The 18,178-nt window shown below is 37.2% G+C and overlaps 1 protein-coding gene across 4 annotated transcripts in view; it reads left to right on the top strand.

The window, feature by feature from the left end:
• Positions 1 to 234: 234 nt before the first annotated feature.
• Positions 235 to 18,178, top strand: part of rpn2 (ribophorin II) — an 81,071-nt gene continuing 63,127 nt past the window's right edge. For 2 of the 4 annotated variants that reach the window (XM_079857515.1, XM_079857514.1), the window contains exons 1-7: positions 235 to 328; positions 2,530 to 2,717; positions 2,945 to 3,040; positions 5,094 to 5,269; positions 5,373 to 5,448; positions 5,965 to 6,099; positions 16,908 to 17,084. In XM_079857515.1, coding sequence (XP_079713641.1) covers positions 316 to 328; positions 2,530 to 2,717; positions 2,945 to 3,040; positions 5,094 to 5,269; positions 5,373 to 5,448; positions 5,965 to 6,099; positions 16,908 to 17,084 — 861 coding nt within the window. In that variant the 5' untranslated portion in view covers positions 235 to 315. Of the gene's footprint in view, positions 329 to 365; positions 499 to 2,529; positions 2,718 to 2,944; positions 3,041 to 5,093; positions 5,270 to 5,372; positions 5,449 to 5,964; positions 6,100 to 16,907; positions 17,085 to 18,178 lie in introns of those variants that run through there. The other 2 variants (XM_079857512.1, XM_079857513.1) reach the window with 2 other exon arrangements.

The following is an 18,178-nucleotide window of genomic DNA, read 5'->3' as shown; positions in this document are numbered from 1 at the left end:
TATTAACATCTCATCTCACACGTTTCATTCATTTTTGCATGACTTGGCTTACACCATATCTAGTCTGTAGGGGTGTTTACGCCTCAATGTAATACCCGTTTCATACATTTTAAATATAAGCGAAGTTTATCTTTTATAAAATATATGTTTTATATCGTATATATAGCATATAATATTGGCTTATTTATTTATTTTTTATATTTTATATTTTTATCAGATCACATGAACGCATAGTTCACCCTACACCGGTAAAATAGATTTCATCCGAGTGTCCCGGAAGTTCTCTGAGCTTTTGGTGACGCTGCATTAGGCGACATGGCTCATCTCTGTAAGTGTCAATTTTTTTTGCACGTTTTACGCTATATTTAATATTTGTGTTTATTAAAACACATTATGAGTAAACAGTCATGCGTTATTGATATGTTTAGGCAGTTTTATGAATGCATTTTATCAAAATGTATTCGAATAGTTGTTCTTGCAGGCAGCTTTCGCCACCAGGTCAATCAGCACTTTCATTTATTCTGATATTAATACATAATACATATGATATTAGAGATACATGTTTTAAATACTGTTGTGCGTAGTATTTATCCAGAGTCTGTATACGTTTGATTAGAAATGTATAGTCTCGTTAACAGTAGCAAAAACATAGTACTATAGCTTCTTAATATAGCAGCATTAGTGGACACATGTCATTTCTGATGTTTAATATTTAGGGGCGGCTTCCCGGACAGAGATTAAGTGTAGTCCTGGAATAAGATGGCTTTTTAAACCAGATTAACAGAAATATTTTGTCTGTCATGGTTTTAAATAGTTCTCACTTGGTCTAGTCCTCAGTTCAATAAGCTAATTTCCTGGAGGAAGACTAGAGCTACTCCAGGACTAAATTGAGGCTGAATTTAAACCTACCAGGAGGCAGGTTTAACTTTAGATTAATGTTGTGTTTCAAAGAAGACACATGTATTACTTGTACTATGTCAGTGAAAATCAATATACACACATACATAGATGCATACACACATATATGTATATATGTATGTATGCATATGTGTGTCAACAGAGGCAAGAAAGTTAGAGCTTTGCCTGTAAACCTCACTTCCCTGGCCTCAAGAGGTGCATTAGCAACTGATGCTAGAGAGTAGTGTCCTTGTTAGCATGTCTGCCGTCCATGCTGGAGACACTGGTTTGGTTGGAGTGGGTAGAGTAGGAAGCTGTTTGCTCAAATTATTTTTATAAACGTTTTTTGGGGGAACGCAAAATATTTTACTAGCGAATGCAAATTTTCTCGGGGGAGCGCAAAACATTCGTGAGAGAACACAAAAGCATTGACGAATATTTTTTTCTCCTATCTTATATTATTTTTCTTTCACCATGTCCCTTTAGGGGCTTCGTAGATTCCACAGAGGAGGTGTGCAATTTTTCTTTGCTATTTGCTTTAAAAGAGTTTTCTCATGTTCAGTAAAGTTTTTTGTTTTGTTTTTGATTGCAGTCTTTTTTTTTTTTTTTCTTTTTTTTTTTTTTTTTGCTGTCATTGTTTTCCTTTGATTGGCTTTCTCAGTTTCATCCAATTTTAAGATTTTCTTTGTCCATTCCATATTTTATAGGCAACCTCTATCATGCTAATTCAGATTAGCACAGTTGGTTTTAAATGAATCTGGTTTATTTCAGTTCAGGACTCCATAATCCAGCTGTTAGTAATCTGTACTTAAATCTGTGTTTCAGAAAGCCATTTTTTAAGCCATGATTAACTATTCTAGATTATGGCCTACTCCTGGCTTAATTTAAACCCTGTCTGGGAAAACGCCCCTTAAAGTTCTAAAGTATTCACTTTTGTTGTTGGGTAATAAAAAGCTAAATAAGGGCACTTATTCTTAGGTTCTAGCTGGGAATTTTACATTTACATTTATTCATTTAGCAGACGCTTTTATCCAAAGTGACTTGAGAATGAGAACAATAGAAGCAGAAAAACGAACAATAGGACAGCAAAATGCAAGTTCTATGAAACTTCCCAGTTTAAGTTTCATAGAAACTTAAGCTATGAAACTTAAGCTATGAAATAGGCAGGTCATTCCACCAGCATGGAACAGACCAGACAAAAAGTCAGAGAAAGAGATTTTGTGCCTCTTTGAGATGGCACCACAAGACAGGGTTCACTTGCAGAGCACAAGTTTCTGGATGGCACTGGATGGATGGATTTTAATATTGTGATTTCTAGGCCTGGAAAGTGCATGGACATTTCTTTAGTGAATATACACTTTTCAAGTTAGGCTCAGCTGTAAAATATTTAATCGGCTAGAAATTGCTCTTTTTGAGGGCAATCTCTTTAAAAGTATTTTTTTTTTAGAGGTTGTGCTTTCAGACATCCAATTTACATAATTTCCACTTTAAACAACCCAGATCTTTCCACACCCACAACATGCACCTTATGCTTTCCTAGCATCCAAACACTTTCCTTGCTTGTCTCCCTAAAATGCTGATGTGTCATCATCAAATGAACTGTGTTCCATTTGTACATGTACCCATTTGAAGGTTTCTTCAGCTTGCTGGTCCTGTCCCTGGTTTTTGAGACCCAGACCCTGACGCCGTCCCATCATCTGACCCCCACCGATGTGGCCAGACTCCAGGCTGTATTGAGCCAACCCCTCACTGACCTCAAATCTGCTTATTACTCTGTTGTTGGACTTCACAAGTTGGGAATCTTTGTTGCGGATGCAGATGTAAGAAAAAACATTTTTCATATTGGTGAAATGTACATTTTTCTTACACATATGCAAAAAACATTACTGGTGTGCATCTTGAGACAAAACAATGGTTGTTTTCAGTTAAAACAGCTCAGACATGCAATTTAGTCTGGGACTAGCTTAAGCCTTGTATGTGAAAACGGGGGTTAATGTTAGTAAGTCTTTATCACTGTCTCTAATTTTGTCTTTCCTCTCTACCTCAGGAGACTTGCCGGTTTATCAAGTCAAACTTAGACCCCTCTAGTGTCGAGTCACTCTTTTATGCGGCAGAAGCCAGCCAAGCTCTCTCTGGATGTGAGGTAACATACATAGTGTCTCTCCTTTTTGTCTTAATCACAGTTTAGCTCCAGCTCCCTAGCAATTAATTTTGACAGCCATTTTTGATTTAGTCTTCAGACAAAAATGCTTATTAGTCTTAGTCACATTTGAGTCATTTTTGTCTTCATTAGTTTTAGTAGATGAAAAGTAATTGCATTTTTGTAAATTTTTAGTCATTACTTTGTCAAACTACAGTTACCAACATTAATTTTGGTAGCTATTTTATATGTAGTCTTTAAACAAAAAAAAATAGTCTTTTTAATTTTTCTCGCTAGGACTATAGGACTATAATGCGTTAAGTACTGGGGAGCTGAACCATTTAGTGCTTTGTAAGTGATCAGCAATATTTTAAAATTTATACAATGTTTAATAGGGAGCCAATGCAGTGTTGACAGAACCGGGCTAATATGGTCATACTTCCTGGTTCTGGTAAGAACTCGAGCTGCTGCATTTTGGACCAGCTGTAGTTTGTTTATTAAGCGTGCAGGGCAACCACCCATAATAACATTACAATAATCTAGCCTTGATGTCATGAAGGCATAAACTAATTGTTCTGCATTTTTCATTGAGAGCATATGACGTAATTTAGATATATTTTTAAGATGAAAAAATGCGGTTTTACAGATGCAAGACACGTGACTTTCAAATGAAAAATTGGTATCAAAGAGCACACCCAGGATCCTAACCGACGACAAAGACTTTTCAGAGCAGCCATCAAATGTTAGACAGTATTCTAGGTTATTACGTGTGGGAGTTTTTTTTGTCCAATAATTAGAATCTCTGTTTTTTCAGAATTAAGTTGTAGGAAGTTGCTAGTCATCCAGTTTTTTATATCAGCTATGCATTCCGTTAATTTTATGAATTGGTAAGTTTCGTCAGGGCGTGAAGAAATATAGAGCTGAGTATCATCACCATAACAGTGAAAACTAATGCCATGCTTCTTAATGATATCTCCCAAAGGTAGCATGTACAGAGTGAACAGCAACGGTCCTAGTACTGAGCCTTGTGGTTCGTCATACTGCTTTTTTACAACTTTTGATCGGTATAACATCTCTTTGTTTACTGCTACAAACTGATAACGTTCAGATATGTATGATTTAAACCATGCTAATGCAATTCCACTTATGCCAACGTAATTTTCGAGTCTATTTAAAAGAATGTTGTGGTCGATAATGTCAAATGCAGCACTAAGATCGAGTAACACTAATAGAGAGATACAACCACGATCGAATGATAAGAGCAAATCAATTGTGACTCTAATGAGAGCAGTCTCAGTACTATGGTACGGTCTAAATCCTGATTGAAAATCCTCGCAGATATAATTTGTTTCTAAAAAGGAACATAGTTGTGAAGATGGTGTATAGTCAGCAGACTGTTCTGCAAAAGAAACCTCTTCAGGGTGATACAAGACCTCACTGTGAAATTATTCTGCTTATTATGCTGCTACTTGCCACATAAGTAAATAATTGAATTGAACGCTAAATATTAATTTTACATTTTTAGGGCTGTCGAGTGTCGACTAAATGTTAGTCGACTAGAAGAGGCTTAGTCGACCAAAATTTTATTAGTCAGATTGTATGGCTAACACATTATGCCCCCTATGAACTGCCTATGTAAATATTATGTAGATCTATTGTTTACATCAAATTCATGCTTTAATAGTAGGGTGATCGAAGTCTGGTCTGTCCAATTAATAGTTTGCAACCATAGAATTTTTTATTTATTTTGTCTTTCAATTCTGACATCCAAAGGCACAATAATTTATTCTCTTATTCTGTGGATCTCGCCCGTTTTCTCCGTTTGTTACCACTGTTTTTCTGCCACCCCAACACACAACTGCAGTGATGTAACTGTGAAAGCTGTCTACATAAAGCTTATTAAATATGGTAAACACAATGCCCTACTGTGTTTGCTTAATACACAAGAATCAATTGAGGTTTGTTTTTGTGTCACGCATGCACGTTTGTGAATACAAGTGAAATGCTCTTACTGTACAGTTCTGTAATAACTATTGCTGTATTTTGATCCTGACAGATTTCTTTGTCCAATGAAACGCGTGATTTGCTGTTGGCTACAGTTAGTGAGGATTCCACTGCATCTCAGATCCATCAGTCTGTGAGTGCTCTCAGCTCCCTTGGGTTACCTCTGGCCTCACAGGAAGTGGTCAGTGCCCTAAAAGCTCGCGTCTCCAAAGAGGACAATGTCTTAGCGTAAGTACACTTCTTAACATTTCTTTTTTCTTAAGTCTTTCTTTGTGGAATCTTTATTCATTAACTTTTGAGACATATCTCTGATTTTCTCTTTTCCTTACAGAATCATTCTGGCACTGCAGACTGCATCTCGTCTCTCTCAGCAAGCTGAACTTGGAGATATCCTGGAGGAGATTGAGGTGTGAGAGTTTAGCACATCCTTTCTGATGTATTAGCTATGGAACAATCACCTGTAAGCTGGAGAATAAACATTAGAAATACTAAAATAACACGAGTAACACTGGAACTGCCTTTATTTATAATGTAATTCAGTTAGTATAAAAAGGTGACTTTGCATAAGTTAATTTAGAGAAATTAAGTAATTACATTAATAACAATTAATGTTATGATTGTTTCTATGGGTGAATCTCCAAAAAAATTGTCCAGGGTCACATTTCATACAAAACTCTAAAAAATAAATAAATTAGAAATTAAATATGCTTTATTAGTACAAATATAAGTGCAAAATATAATAAATCTTAGTGGTCCTTGAATACTAGGCTTAATTTTTTTTAAGAATTTATACATTTTGGGATTAAATATAACTGAAATGTTTTTAACAGTCAACCAAAGACCAATCTAATTTGTTGCACTGTTTTTCAAACTTTTATGTTTTGTCTCATGCTTTGTTCCACAAACTCTTTTCTTTATTGTAGGATCTGGCTGCCCGTTTAGATGATCTAGGAGGAGAGTATCTTCAGTTTGAGGAGGGGTTGGAGGCCACAGCACTGTTTGTTTCTGCTGCGTACGCCCTGTCTGATCATGTGGACATGGAGCCCCCCCTGAAAGAGGTTTGGAGTTCAAAATAAATATAGAACTACACTGCCAGTCAAAAGTTTTGGATCGGTAAGATTTTTTATATTTTTTTAAAAAAAAAGTCTCTTCTACTCACCAAGGCTGCATTTATTTGATTAAAAAACAGTAATATTGTGAAATATTATTACAATTTAAAACAGCTGTTTTCTATGTGAGTGTATATATATATATATATACTATATATATATATATATTTACTATATATATATAGTAAAGTGTAATTTATTCCTGTGATCAATGCTGAATTTTCAGCATCATTACTCCAGTCTTCAGTGTCACATGATTCTTCAGAAATCATTCTAATATGATGATTTGATGCTCAAGAAACATTTCTCATTATTATCAATGTTGAAAACAGTTATTTACATTTTTATTTCAGGATTCTTTGATGAATAGAAAGTTCAAAAGAACAGCATTTATCTGAAATCGAAAGCTTTTGTAAAATTAAACACTACCGTTCAAAAGCTTGGGGTCAGTAAGAATTTTTATTTTATTTTTTGGGGAAAAGAAAAAAGAAATCAACACTTTTATTCATCAAGGATGAATTAAATTGATCAAAAGTACAGTAAAAATATTTATAATGTTACAAAAGATTCTATTTCAAATAAATGCTATTCTTTTGAACTTTCTATTCATCAAAGAATCCTGAAAAAAATTGTACACAACTGTTTTCAACATTGATAATAATAATGATCAAATCCGCATATTAGAATGATTTCTGAAGGATCATGTGACACTGAAGACTGGAGTGCTGAAAATTTTGCTTTGATCACAGGAATAAATTACATTTTAATATGTATTAAAATAGAAAAGTTATTTTAAATTGTCATAATATTTAACAATATTAGTTTTTTGTTTGTTTGTTTGTTTTTAAATGCAGCCTTGGTGAGCAGAAGAGACTTCTTTTAAAAACATAAAAACTACTGATCCAAAACTTTTGACTGGTAGTGTATGTAGAACATTTTCCTAGTAGAGATGGAGTGAGCTTTATCAGTGATGCACCAAAAATTTTGTCCGAAAGCAATTTTGGACAGCCAGAATTGTTTTAGTGGTGCCGAAATCATTGACTGAAACACTGATGTTTAATTAGTGCTATTCTAATGGTGTGTTTTGACTGTGTCTACATCTATTTCATGCACACAACGAACATAAACTACAACAAGTAAACATGCCAGTGTGACACTAGTGCTGGATTAACTACTGATTTCTTGATTTTAATTGATACTGATATGCACTCTAAAATCTCAAGATAAATTTTTTTAGCTGTTTTCTATTAATTTGTGGTCAAGTCACTTTTATTTATATAGCGCTTTTTAAAATACAGATTGTATCAAAGCAGCTTCACAGTGATAACATGAAAATAATACAACAAAGTTTGTTTCTAGAAGAAAATTGTGTCATCGTCCACCTGAAGTAAGGCAGATCAATAATATTGTTGAATATTAAATGTCTCCAACTAAGCAAGCCAAAAGCAAAGGCAACAGTGGCAAGGAACCAAAAGTCCATCAGGTGACAGAATGGAGAAAAAAACCTTGGGAGAAACCAGGCTCAGTCGGGGGCCAGTTCTCCTCTGGCCAACGAACGAACAGTGTATGATTATGATTCGGGCAACATTACAGGTCAGAAGTTAGATTGGATCTAGAGGTCTGCGCGGGACTGTTTTTTAAGTCCCGCTCCCGCCAGCTCCCGCTGGGGTTATATCCGCACCCACCCGTTCCCGATATATATATACACTCTTTGTTCACCCGCTGTCTGCTTAGAATAATTTTCTTCCCGACCCGACCATCCCGCTAAATTTAGATCTCGTTTCCAGAATTTCACATTTACATTTCTACGGAGAAAATAAAAATGTAGTCTGCACAAAAATTGTATTTATTATATTATTCGCCTTGTCAAGATACAAAATTGAACATTTTGCTGGGTCCGTGTACTTTTTCGTTCATTCATTATTCTATTTCGGAATGAAAGATGAAATTTAAAAAAGGGTGCAGCTTTGTTTTTTGTTTAAAAGAAAAAAAGCAGAAATGGCTGTATTTTGTTTTCCAAATGTATTGTTGTCATCAAATAATAGTATTAGAAAATTGGACGACATTTCCGATCGTTTTTTAATTTGTAATATTTATTTGTACGTTTATTGTATTTCATTTGACTGATCCTATCTTTACCCGGAAGTAAATTACACCGTCGTGCGAAGTCATAGATAGCCTATATACACTAGATGTCGGACATGTAACCTATTTATGTCCGACACGGTCAGACATGTATTTATCATTGAGTCCAGAGAAAATGTAAGGTTTTGATATTAAGATAATCTACTTCTTTTTCAAAATATAATGCATAGTGTTAGTAGGCCTAAATTTATTAGTCACATTCTTCCACGTGAGTAAACTTAGAATGAACTATCGCTACTTAAATACAGGTGCTGGTCATAAAATTAGAATATCATCAAAAAGTTAATTTATTTCAAGAATTCAACTTAACAGGTGAAACTAATATATTATATAGACTCATTACATGCAAAGTGAGATATTTCAAGCCTTTATTTGTCATAATTTTGATGATTATGGCTTACAGCTTATGAAACCCACGAAATCAAAATCCCAGAAAATTAGAATATTACATGAAATCACACAGTATTTACACAGTGATACCATGGTCATTGAACCAGGTTTTGGTTCTTTTGGCAGTGTGGGCAGGTGCAAATCCTGCTGGAAAATGAAGGAAGCATGAAGTGCTCTGAAAATGTCCTGGTAGACGGCTGTTTTGACTCTGGATTTAATAAAGCACAGTGGACCAAAGTCCTCTTTTCTGATGAGAGCAAATTTTGCATCTCATTTGGAAACCAAGGTCCCAGAGTCTGGAGGAAGAATGGAGAGGCACACAATCCAAGATGCTTGAAGTCCAGTGTGAAGTTTCCACAGTCTGTGTTGGTTTGGGGAGCCATGTCATCGGCTGGTGTTGGTCCACTGTGCTGTCCACTCAACGCAGCCGTCTAACAGGACATTTCCAGAGCACTTTATGCTTCCTTCAGCAGACAAGCTTTATGGAGATGCTGACTTCATTTTCCAGCAGGATTTGCACCTGCCCACACTGCCAAAAGAACCAAAACCTGGTTCAATGACCATGGTATCACTTTGTAATTACTGTGTGATTTCATGTAATATTCTAATTTTCTGGGATTTTGATTTTGTGGGTTTCATAAGCTGTAAACCATAATCATCAAAATTATAACAAATAAAGGCTTGAAATATCTCACTTTGCATGTAATGAGTCTATATAATATATTAGTTTCACCTGTTAAGTTGAATTCTTGAAATAAATAAACTTTTTGATGATATTCTAATTTTATGACCAGCACCTGTATATAGGCTAGCCTATATATATATATGTATATATGTATGTATATATATATATATATATATATATATATATATATATATATACAGGGTGCGATTTGAGAAAAAAACAGCGGGGGGGATATTTTGAAACATTTTTATTCATAAAAATAAATCATGAGAACATGAACTTCATCACTGCATTTGCAGGAATTATAAAATATTTTTTCTTATTAACTCATGAAGTAGCCTAACGCAATATTTTTACTCTAATAGCTTATCTTTCCCAACACTGTGGTCCTTGTTCATTTGAGTCAACCTGGGACTGTGAGTTCTACTGAAGCTGGGAGTTGCCGTCCATCGTACCTGTAGTAACATTCTCATTTGCAGTTTTAGTTTTTTTTTTTTTTTTTTTTTTTTGTGACTGTCCTGTAAAATATGATGATATGCTGCTCTGGACCCTTTTCATTGTTCCCAGCTAGCTAGAGTTTTCGTGCTGAAATATTACATAAATATTTGTACTTGGTGACATTCTGAAAAGCCGTAGGCTACATGGATCAAAGCTAATGGACAGGATCAGATAAATTAGCCGCAATGTCATCTATTGTCTTATATCAGCCTCTGCTTAACCACGGATTGATTGCAAAGTTAAACCATCACAGTAGAAACAGTTTTACTGCTGCTGTTAAAGTAATAACGTTAACTTTACATCGCGATGCTGAGATACAGTGAAATGATAGAAAAGACAGATGCATTATAAATCTGTGTTAGTCAATTCGCCTCATTCGCGTCTACCGCTCCGCGCTAAACACCTCATTCAACGCCTCATTCAGGACCTCTAGACGCGTGTAAACGCGTCTTTACATTGACATCGAAATCACTCGCGCCAGACGCTCAAGAGTGAGTGAGCAATCAAAAAACCTTTGCTTTAGCCTAGGCACGGCGCCAGGATTCCAGTTTTGGATGGGCCAGAAGGGACGTCGTTAGGCCTATTTTAGGGGGGCTGAAGCTACCCCAAAATGTTCCTAAGCCCCCCTAAATGATAATAAGAACAACAATAACAATTCGATTTATAAATAATCCTATCCTCATTCATGGGATTTTCCCCGCTAAGTTTACTCAAGTGGAAGAATGTGACTAATAAACTTAGGCCTACTAACACTATGCATTATATTTTGAAAAAGAAGTAGATTATCTTAATATCAAAACCTTAAATTTTCTCTGGACTCAATGATAAATACATGTCTGACCGTGTCGGACATAAATAGGTTACATGTCCGACATCTAGTGTATTATATCTATGACTTCGCACGACGGTGTAATTTACTTCCGGGTAAAGATAGGATCAGTCAAATGAAATACAATAAACGTACAAATAAATATTACAAATTAAAAAACGATCGGAAATGTCGTCCAATTTTCTAATACTATTATTTGATGACAACAATACATTTGGAAAACAAAATACAGCCATTTCTGCTTTTTTTCTTTTAAACAAAAAACAAAGCTGCACCCTTTTTTAAATTTCATCTTTCATTCCGAAATAGAATAATGAATGAACGAAAAAGTACACGGACCTTGCTGCCAACACAGTAGGGGAAAAAATGTCGCAGAGAAAAAGTAAATAAAAATGTACAAAAATTGAAGCCTATTTGTTATTTTTATTCGTATTGTCAAAATACAAAACTCGTAACATTTTGCTGTCAACACAGGAAAAGTGTCAGAGAAAGAAAAAAATACGACATGTCATTCATTACAAGCAAAATATGTAGGCCTTCCATTGCGAAATGAAATCACTTTTTAACCGAACAATTTAACATCCCTGAGAAGAATGTGCCGACGTCGATTTCAACGTCTCTCCTACAAAAGAAAATATATAAATTCAACAATAACTAATAATTGTAGGCAATAGGCTATATGAAATGAACGAAAACCGTTTACTTACTTGGTAAAATCAGCTTTTTCCAAACTATTTTAAATATCCATGCAAGAAAAGAATGTCACTGACTGATGACGGTTTCAATACCGAACGTCTTTCCTCCAAAATCCGACCGCAAAGCCTGAATGCTCTCTCGGAAGGTGCACTCGTGGCCGGGATGCAGAGGACATATCTTGCAAGGTTGCTCAGAGCAGGAAACTGGGACTGATGTGAATTCCACCATTGCAAAACTTTTTGTTGACTTGATAGTTCAAGTTTCATGGTCATGTACTCCTGAATCTGAATATCTAGTGATTTCGATCCAACTGATTCTTCATTGTCCTCCCAATCTGAAAATTTAGAGAGAACAGTAGGCCTTTTGGCAGGTGTTGGCTCAACATCCTCACCATGGGTATCAAACTTTAAATCTTCTATTATCTCCTTGACACCCTGTATTAGGGATGTCCCGATCAGGTTTTTTTGCCCTCGAGTCCGAGTCATTTGATTTTGAGTATCTATACCGAGTCCCGATCCGATACTTCTATAATACATAAAAAAAGAATAAAGAAGAGCGAAAAACAGATCCAGGATGTTCCTTATTTTCTTATTTAATTCACCTTATTTTAACATTCAACAACTCTGTAAACAAACAGCACTTCTGTGAGGTAGCTTAACAATCAAGTAATAAATAACATAAATTCTTCACTTTTGGACTTAGTGCAACAGTAAATATATAAAAAAAAGTCTAATATATAAACAAATAGCACCTCAACTTAAAATACCCAGCAGGCATGTAAACAAATAAAAAAATAAAAGTGCCACAGTGTTTGCAAAGCCAGTAATGTGCTTTTAGGTACTGCACTCGCCGGTTTCACGCCGGTTTCACACCGCAAGCGTCAGCGGCGCGTGAGCAGCGCGTATTTTTTTTCGGCGTCCATGTTAATCAATGAGTGCATTCACACCGGGAGCAGGAGCAGCGCGTGAGCGTCCAGCAGGAGCGTCGCGTGAACAGCAGTGCAGCGGGGGTTTCGGCGCCGAGTCTCTTTTTGCTGCGCCGCTTACGCTGAATTAAAGTGACAATGCATTGATCATGGCCAAAATACACCGCAGTTTTATCCAAAAAGTGCATTGATGATATCTATTGTGTTTTAAACAGTCGATCAAATGACCAACAGCAATTTAAAAAGAAAACAAATGTCCAAAAACAAACTTGTTGCCAGAACAATAAAAACAAAGATGAACCAAAAGTTATATAAATGAAATTATTAATAAAATAAGCTTTTTGACAAGTCTTTTCTCTTAAATGTATTTGAAAACGAAATAAAGCAATGCCAACTTATCCATTATGAGTAGCCTACTCTGTCTGTACACAACCCGCAGTTCAGCCGCGCCTGACAAACGCTGCCAGTGTGAAAGCAAAACGCGCGTCCTGCTCCTGCTCACCATACGCTCTGCTAATGCGTGCAGTGTGAAACCGGCGTAACTCTGTGCCACCGCATAACTATAGATGTGTTAAAAAATGAGAATATATATATATCCGAGTCCTGATCGGGAGGTAACGTCCGATTCCGATCGAGTCTGAAACCACGTGATCGGGCCCGATTTCCGATCACGCGATCGGATCGGGACATCCCTACCCTGTATCACCTCCTGATGCACTCTTTCATCCAACATTTTCAAACTTCGCAGATTTGACGTAAGAAAGGTTGCTATTCTATAGTGCATGTGAACCGAATTTGGCAAAGTGCTGTCTGTTGACAGTAGTTCTTTCACACAGACTGTTGCGATTTCAGAGAGCAGAGGGTCTTTTGTGGCTGATGTACAGTGCTCAATTAATCGCACAGACCACGGAAGAACTAGTGAGGCACTTGGAGTTGTGTTGTCGGTTTCCAAGTCGTCAGTTGCCTCTTTGAAGGTTTTAGGAATGATACTAGTAACTTGAGCGTGCTGGCGTTGATGCGTATGATCTTGTCATGATTTTTGCGCTCAGTCAGCACAGATGCGATGTCTTCGTACTGTTCCAAAACAGAATTCAGCATGTCAAAATTTGAGTTCCACCGTGTCTCTACGGATTGTTTCAGTGACCTTTTTAGCTTGGCCTGCTGTCCTGAGTGTTTGAAATATGTGACCAACTTTTTAACATCAGTTAGAAGCCCAGCAATCTCTGGAGACATTTCCATTTTGGCAGGACCAAACGCACTGGACAGAGTCACGTTTAGTATGTGCGCTGTGCAGTTTAGTCTCGTGTATCCTCGTAAGGCACTGATCATGTTGGCTCCACGATCTGTGACAAAAACTATCTTTCTGCCCATTTCTGTCGCATCAATGCTAAATATTCTGAGATTCTGCAGCAGGTGCATTCGAATATTTTCACCCGTCTTTGAGGTGCTTGGGTCAAAAGGGACAGCAAAAAGCACTCTTGAATGTAGCTCAGATTGCTCATTAACCTAATGGATGGTTGCCGACAAAAAAGACGTTTTGCGATAAGTTTCTGTCCATATGTCTGTTGTAATTGCACATCCGAATTTGTGTATTACTGCAGTGATTTCGTCAACAACATGTCTACGCAGACTCTGAGCCCTCTTTTCAATATTTCTTGATACTGTTGTTGGATGTGGAAGTATCTCACTGACATTAAACTTTCCGATTTTTGCTGCTGTGTCGACCAAATGTTGGGCCAGCTGATTAAAACCTTTTCCGGACACAGTATCATACGGTCGAATGTCTTGGCAAACAAATTCAACACATTTTTCTGTGGTCTCTTTTTTTTAAACTGCTCTGGCACCGGCCTAGACTTTGTAAATGTCAGTTTAGTTTGACCCTTTGTGATGATGCATAAGTGCCGCCTCCAGTCTTGTGACTGCTGAACGGGAACACTTTTAGGCATTTATCACATTGCGCAAAGGGTATTTTTTTTTCCATCTGCGTCTGATACATGAAAAAGACTCCCATACATCAGACTTGCCTGACGTGGGTTTCTTAGCAGTAAACTGACCATTTTCCAGTCCAAGTTGAACGTCCTTCAAGGACCGCGCATCCACACTTTGCTCTGCCATCCTTTTTGAGGGCCGTATATTTACCACCGGTACAGTCTGCCCTGAGGACCGTTATGCACATGCTGCGCGCACAGACCCCGCAAATACAATGCATGACGCAGAAAGAACTGGTCCATGTGTGCAGAGCGTGCATAACGGTCCTGAGTGCAGGGCAGGCTGTAGCCTATACCGGGTGGTCGATAAGATTAAGATTAAGTAAAGCGAAGATATGCTGTTCTGAAAGGACGTTGGGAACGTGATATTGAATGACCGACCGCTCCCGTTCAAATTACACCAGAGTTACCGACCGCTACCGTGTTTTAGTCGAAAACTTAATCCCGCGGCCGCGCGGCACAAAATATCTGGTCAGGCCCCGCGGGAACGCCGCGGGAATGCAGACCTCTAATTGGATCAGAACATTCACAATATTTATCCAGTTGCATCTGGTTGGAGGTCGGAGTCATCACGCTGGTATGGAGACGGGTTTGTTGAGGTGTCCTTGAGGCCTTCACAGGGCTGATGAGGCTGGCACTTCAGGGATGCGTTGTGGTCGTATCCAGGCACAGGTTCACCGTCTGAGCTGGATACGGCCTGGATCTGGCTGACTTCAGTAAACCTCGTAATAAGCGGAAAGACTAACATTAGCGTAGATGCCATTCTTCTTATGATGTAATGAGTACATCGGGTGTTATAGGAAGTGTCCCTGGTTCCGGCTGACCTAATCTATGCTGCCTAATAATCATTTAACTGATTTGAATAACAGAAATGTATAATGTTCTGTGTGAATGCCAGGTAAAAGAGATGCTTTTTTAGTCTAGATTTAAACTGACAAGAGTGTGTCTGCTTCCCGGACAATGTTAGGGAGACTGTTCCAAAGTTTAGGTGCTGAATAGGAAAATGATCTACCGCCAGTTGATTTTGATATTCTTGGTATTATCAACTGGCCAGAATTTTGAGATCACAATAGACGTGAAGGACTATAATGCGTTAAGAGCTCGCTCAAGTACTGGGGAGTTAAACCATTTAGTGCTTTGTAAGTAGTCAGTGATATTTAAAAATGTATACAATGTTTAATAGGGAGCCAATGCAGTGTTGACAGATCCGGGCTAATATGGTCATACTTCCTGGTTCTAGTGAGAACTCTAGCTGCTGCGTTTTGGACCAACTGGACTTTGTTTATTAAGCGTGCAGGGCTTGAGGTCATGAACGCATGAACTAATTGTTCCGCATTTCATTGAAAGCATATGTCGTAATTTAGATATATTTTTAAGATGGAAGAACGCGGTTTTACAGATGCTAGAAACGTGACTTTCAAATGAAAGATTGGTATCAAAGAGCACACCCAGGTTCCTAACCGATGACGAAGACTTGACAGAGCAGCCATCAATTGTTTGACAGTATTCTAGGTGTAGTGTGGAAGTTTTGTCCAATAAATAGAATCTCTGTTTTTTAAGAGTTAAGTTGTAGGAAATTACTAGTCATCCAAAAAAATGTATCAGCTATGCGTTCCGTTAATTTTGTGAATTGGTGCGTTTCGTCAGGGCGCGAAGAAAGAAATATAGAGCTGAGTATCATCGGCATAACAGTGAAAACTAATGCCATGCTTCCTAATGATATCTCCCAAGGGTAGCATGTACAGAGTGAACAGCAACGGTCCTAGTACTGAGCCTTGTGGTACTCCATACTGAACTTTTGATCGACATGACATCTCTTCATTTACTGCTACACACTGATAACGGTCAGATAAGTATGATTTGAACCATGCTATTGCAATTCCACTAATGCCAACACAATTTGAGTCTATTCAAAAGAATGCTGTGGTCAATGGTATCAAATGCAGTACTAAGATCCAGTAACACTAATAGAGAGATACAACCATGGTCGGATGCTAAGAGCAAATCATTTGTAACTCTGAGAGCTGTCTCAGTACTATGGTGTGGTCTAAATCCTGACTAGAAAAATTTCTTTCTAAAAAGGAACATCGTTGTGAGGACAACAAAACATTTGTAGCGCTCCTGGCATTCAATAATTGCAATAGTCTTTGTTACTTTTAATATGAAACAAAGTCTCAACTTTCAAATCCTGTCAGTTTTTTCATGAAATTCAAACAATAAATGATGTTTTGGCGCTCTTTAATATGGCGTGACAGATCGCTGTAGCCCCTCAGTTCAAGTGGCAACATGAATCAAGCACACATGAACTGATCATCACTTCCTTCTTACTACTATTTACAGCATGAAATAAACATGAATGAACATCAGAAGGTATGTTAAAATAAACAGTACTACTTGAATCATGGGGAAAAAAATCAACAATTTTAACAGCTTGTATACTTGTATATTGAAAACTAGTCAATTACCCATAAAACCATTAGTTTTTTTACTTACCCTTTTAGTGATGTCTTATTTTTTTGAACAAGTTATTACAGTTTACTATTGTTTAAATGTTTATGTTTTAACAACAAATTGGAGTAAAAACACACTTGTCCATCACAGGATCAGGTAATCCAGCTGGTGAATTCCATCTTCAGTAAGAAGTCTTGGGACTCTCTCTCAGAGGCATTCAGTGTGGCCAGTGCGGCTGCAGCTCTTTCCAACAATCACTTCCATGTGCCTGTTATTGTCAGTGCCCAGGGCCCTGCTGCCGTATCCCACAGCCAGCCCTTCCTCCAGGTAGGCCTCAATTTTAATTGTGTACTCTGTAAATATCTATAAAAGGAGTCATGAAATGAAGAATCAAAATGTACTTGATATTTACACATAAGATGTTACTCTGCAATAAAAACATACTGCAAGTTTCAAAGCTCAAAGTTAACTTCCCAATTTAAAATATTAATTGTTCTTTTCTACCTTTCTCAAATGTCCGGATTTGAAATTGTGAGAATTGTGATGTTATAATTCTCCACCACATGCCCTTTAACATTGCCATAAATATATCAAGGTGTCTTGTGAACAGCTCATGTCTGTCCATCAATCACAAGAGCAATACTGTTGATGGATAAGATCGTCAAATAGCCTTTCTAAAGATCCAAGCATTACAAATGCCAGGCTGAAGTTGAAATTAAAGGGTTAGTTCACCCAAAAATGAAAATTCTCACCCTCCTAATTTACCTCCTAAACTAATTACTCACCCTCATGTTGTTCCAACCCCGTAAGACTTTCGTTCATCTTCGGAACACAAATTAAGATTTTTTTTATTAAATCTGAGAGCTGTCTCACTCCTCCATAGGCATATGTTATTGAAACTTGCCGTCCCAGAAAAGTTAGTAAAGACAATGTTTAAAATAGTCCAAGTGACTACAGTGACTCAACCATAAGTTTATCAAGCGATGAGAATACTTTTTGTGCACAAAAACCCCCCCAAAATAACGACTTTATTCAACTATTAATTTTCTTCTATGTGGGCCTCTGTTGAGTTCACGTAGTGTAACAGCGCAGCGCTTCTGTGTTGTACGTCAGCACGTAGGCTCACTATTGGCCGACGCTGGTCATGTGTGTGATGCGTGTGATATACAACACAGATTGTTTTTTATTGCGTCCGGTGTAGATACTGTGTTACTATGAGTTTTTAATAAATGTGAAACCAGTGCTTAATGCTATTAAAGTGTTAGTTCACCCAAAAATTAAAACGTTGTTTCCAAACCCGCTAGACCTTCGTTCATCTTTGGAACACAAATTAAGATATTTTTGATGAAATGCGAGAGCTTTCTGATTCCTCCATGGACAGCAACATCATTGCAACTTTCGAGGCCCAGAAATGTAGTAAA

This window comes from Squalius cephalus, assembly GCF_949319135.1.
Source record: "Squalius cephalus genome assembly, chromosome: 22".
Lineage (NCBI taxonomy): Eukaryota > Metazoa > Chordata > Actinopteri > Cypriniformes > Leuciscidae > Squalius > Squalius cephalus.
Note: the sequence above shows the minus strand (reverse complement) of the source record. Positions and strands in the feature narration are given on the sequence as shown.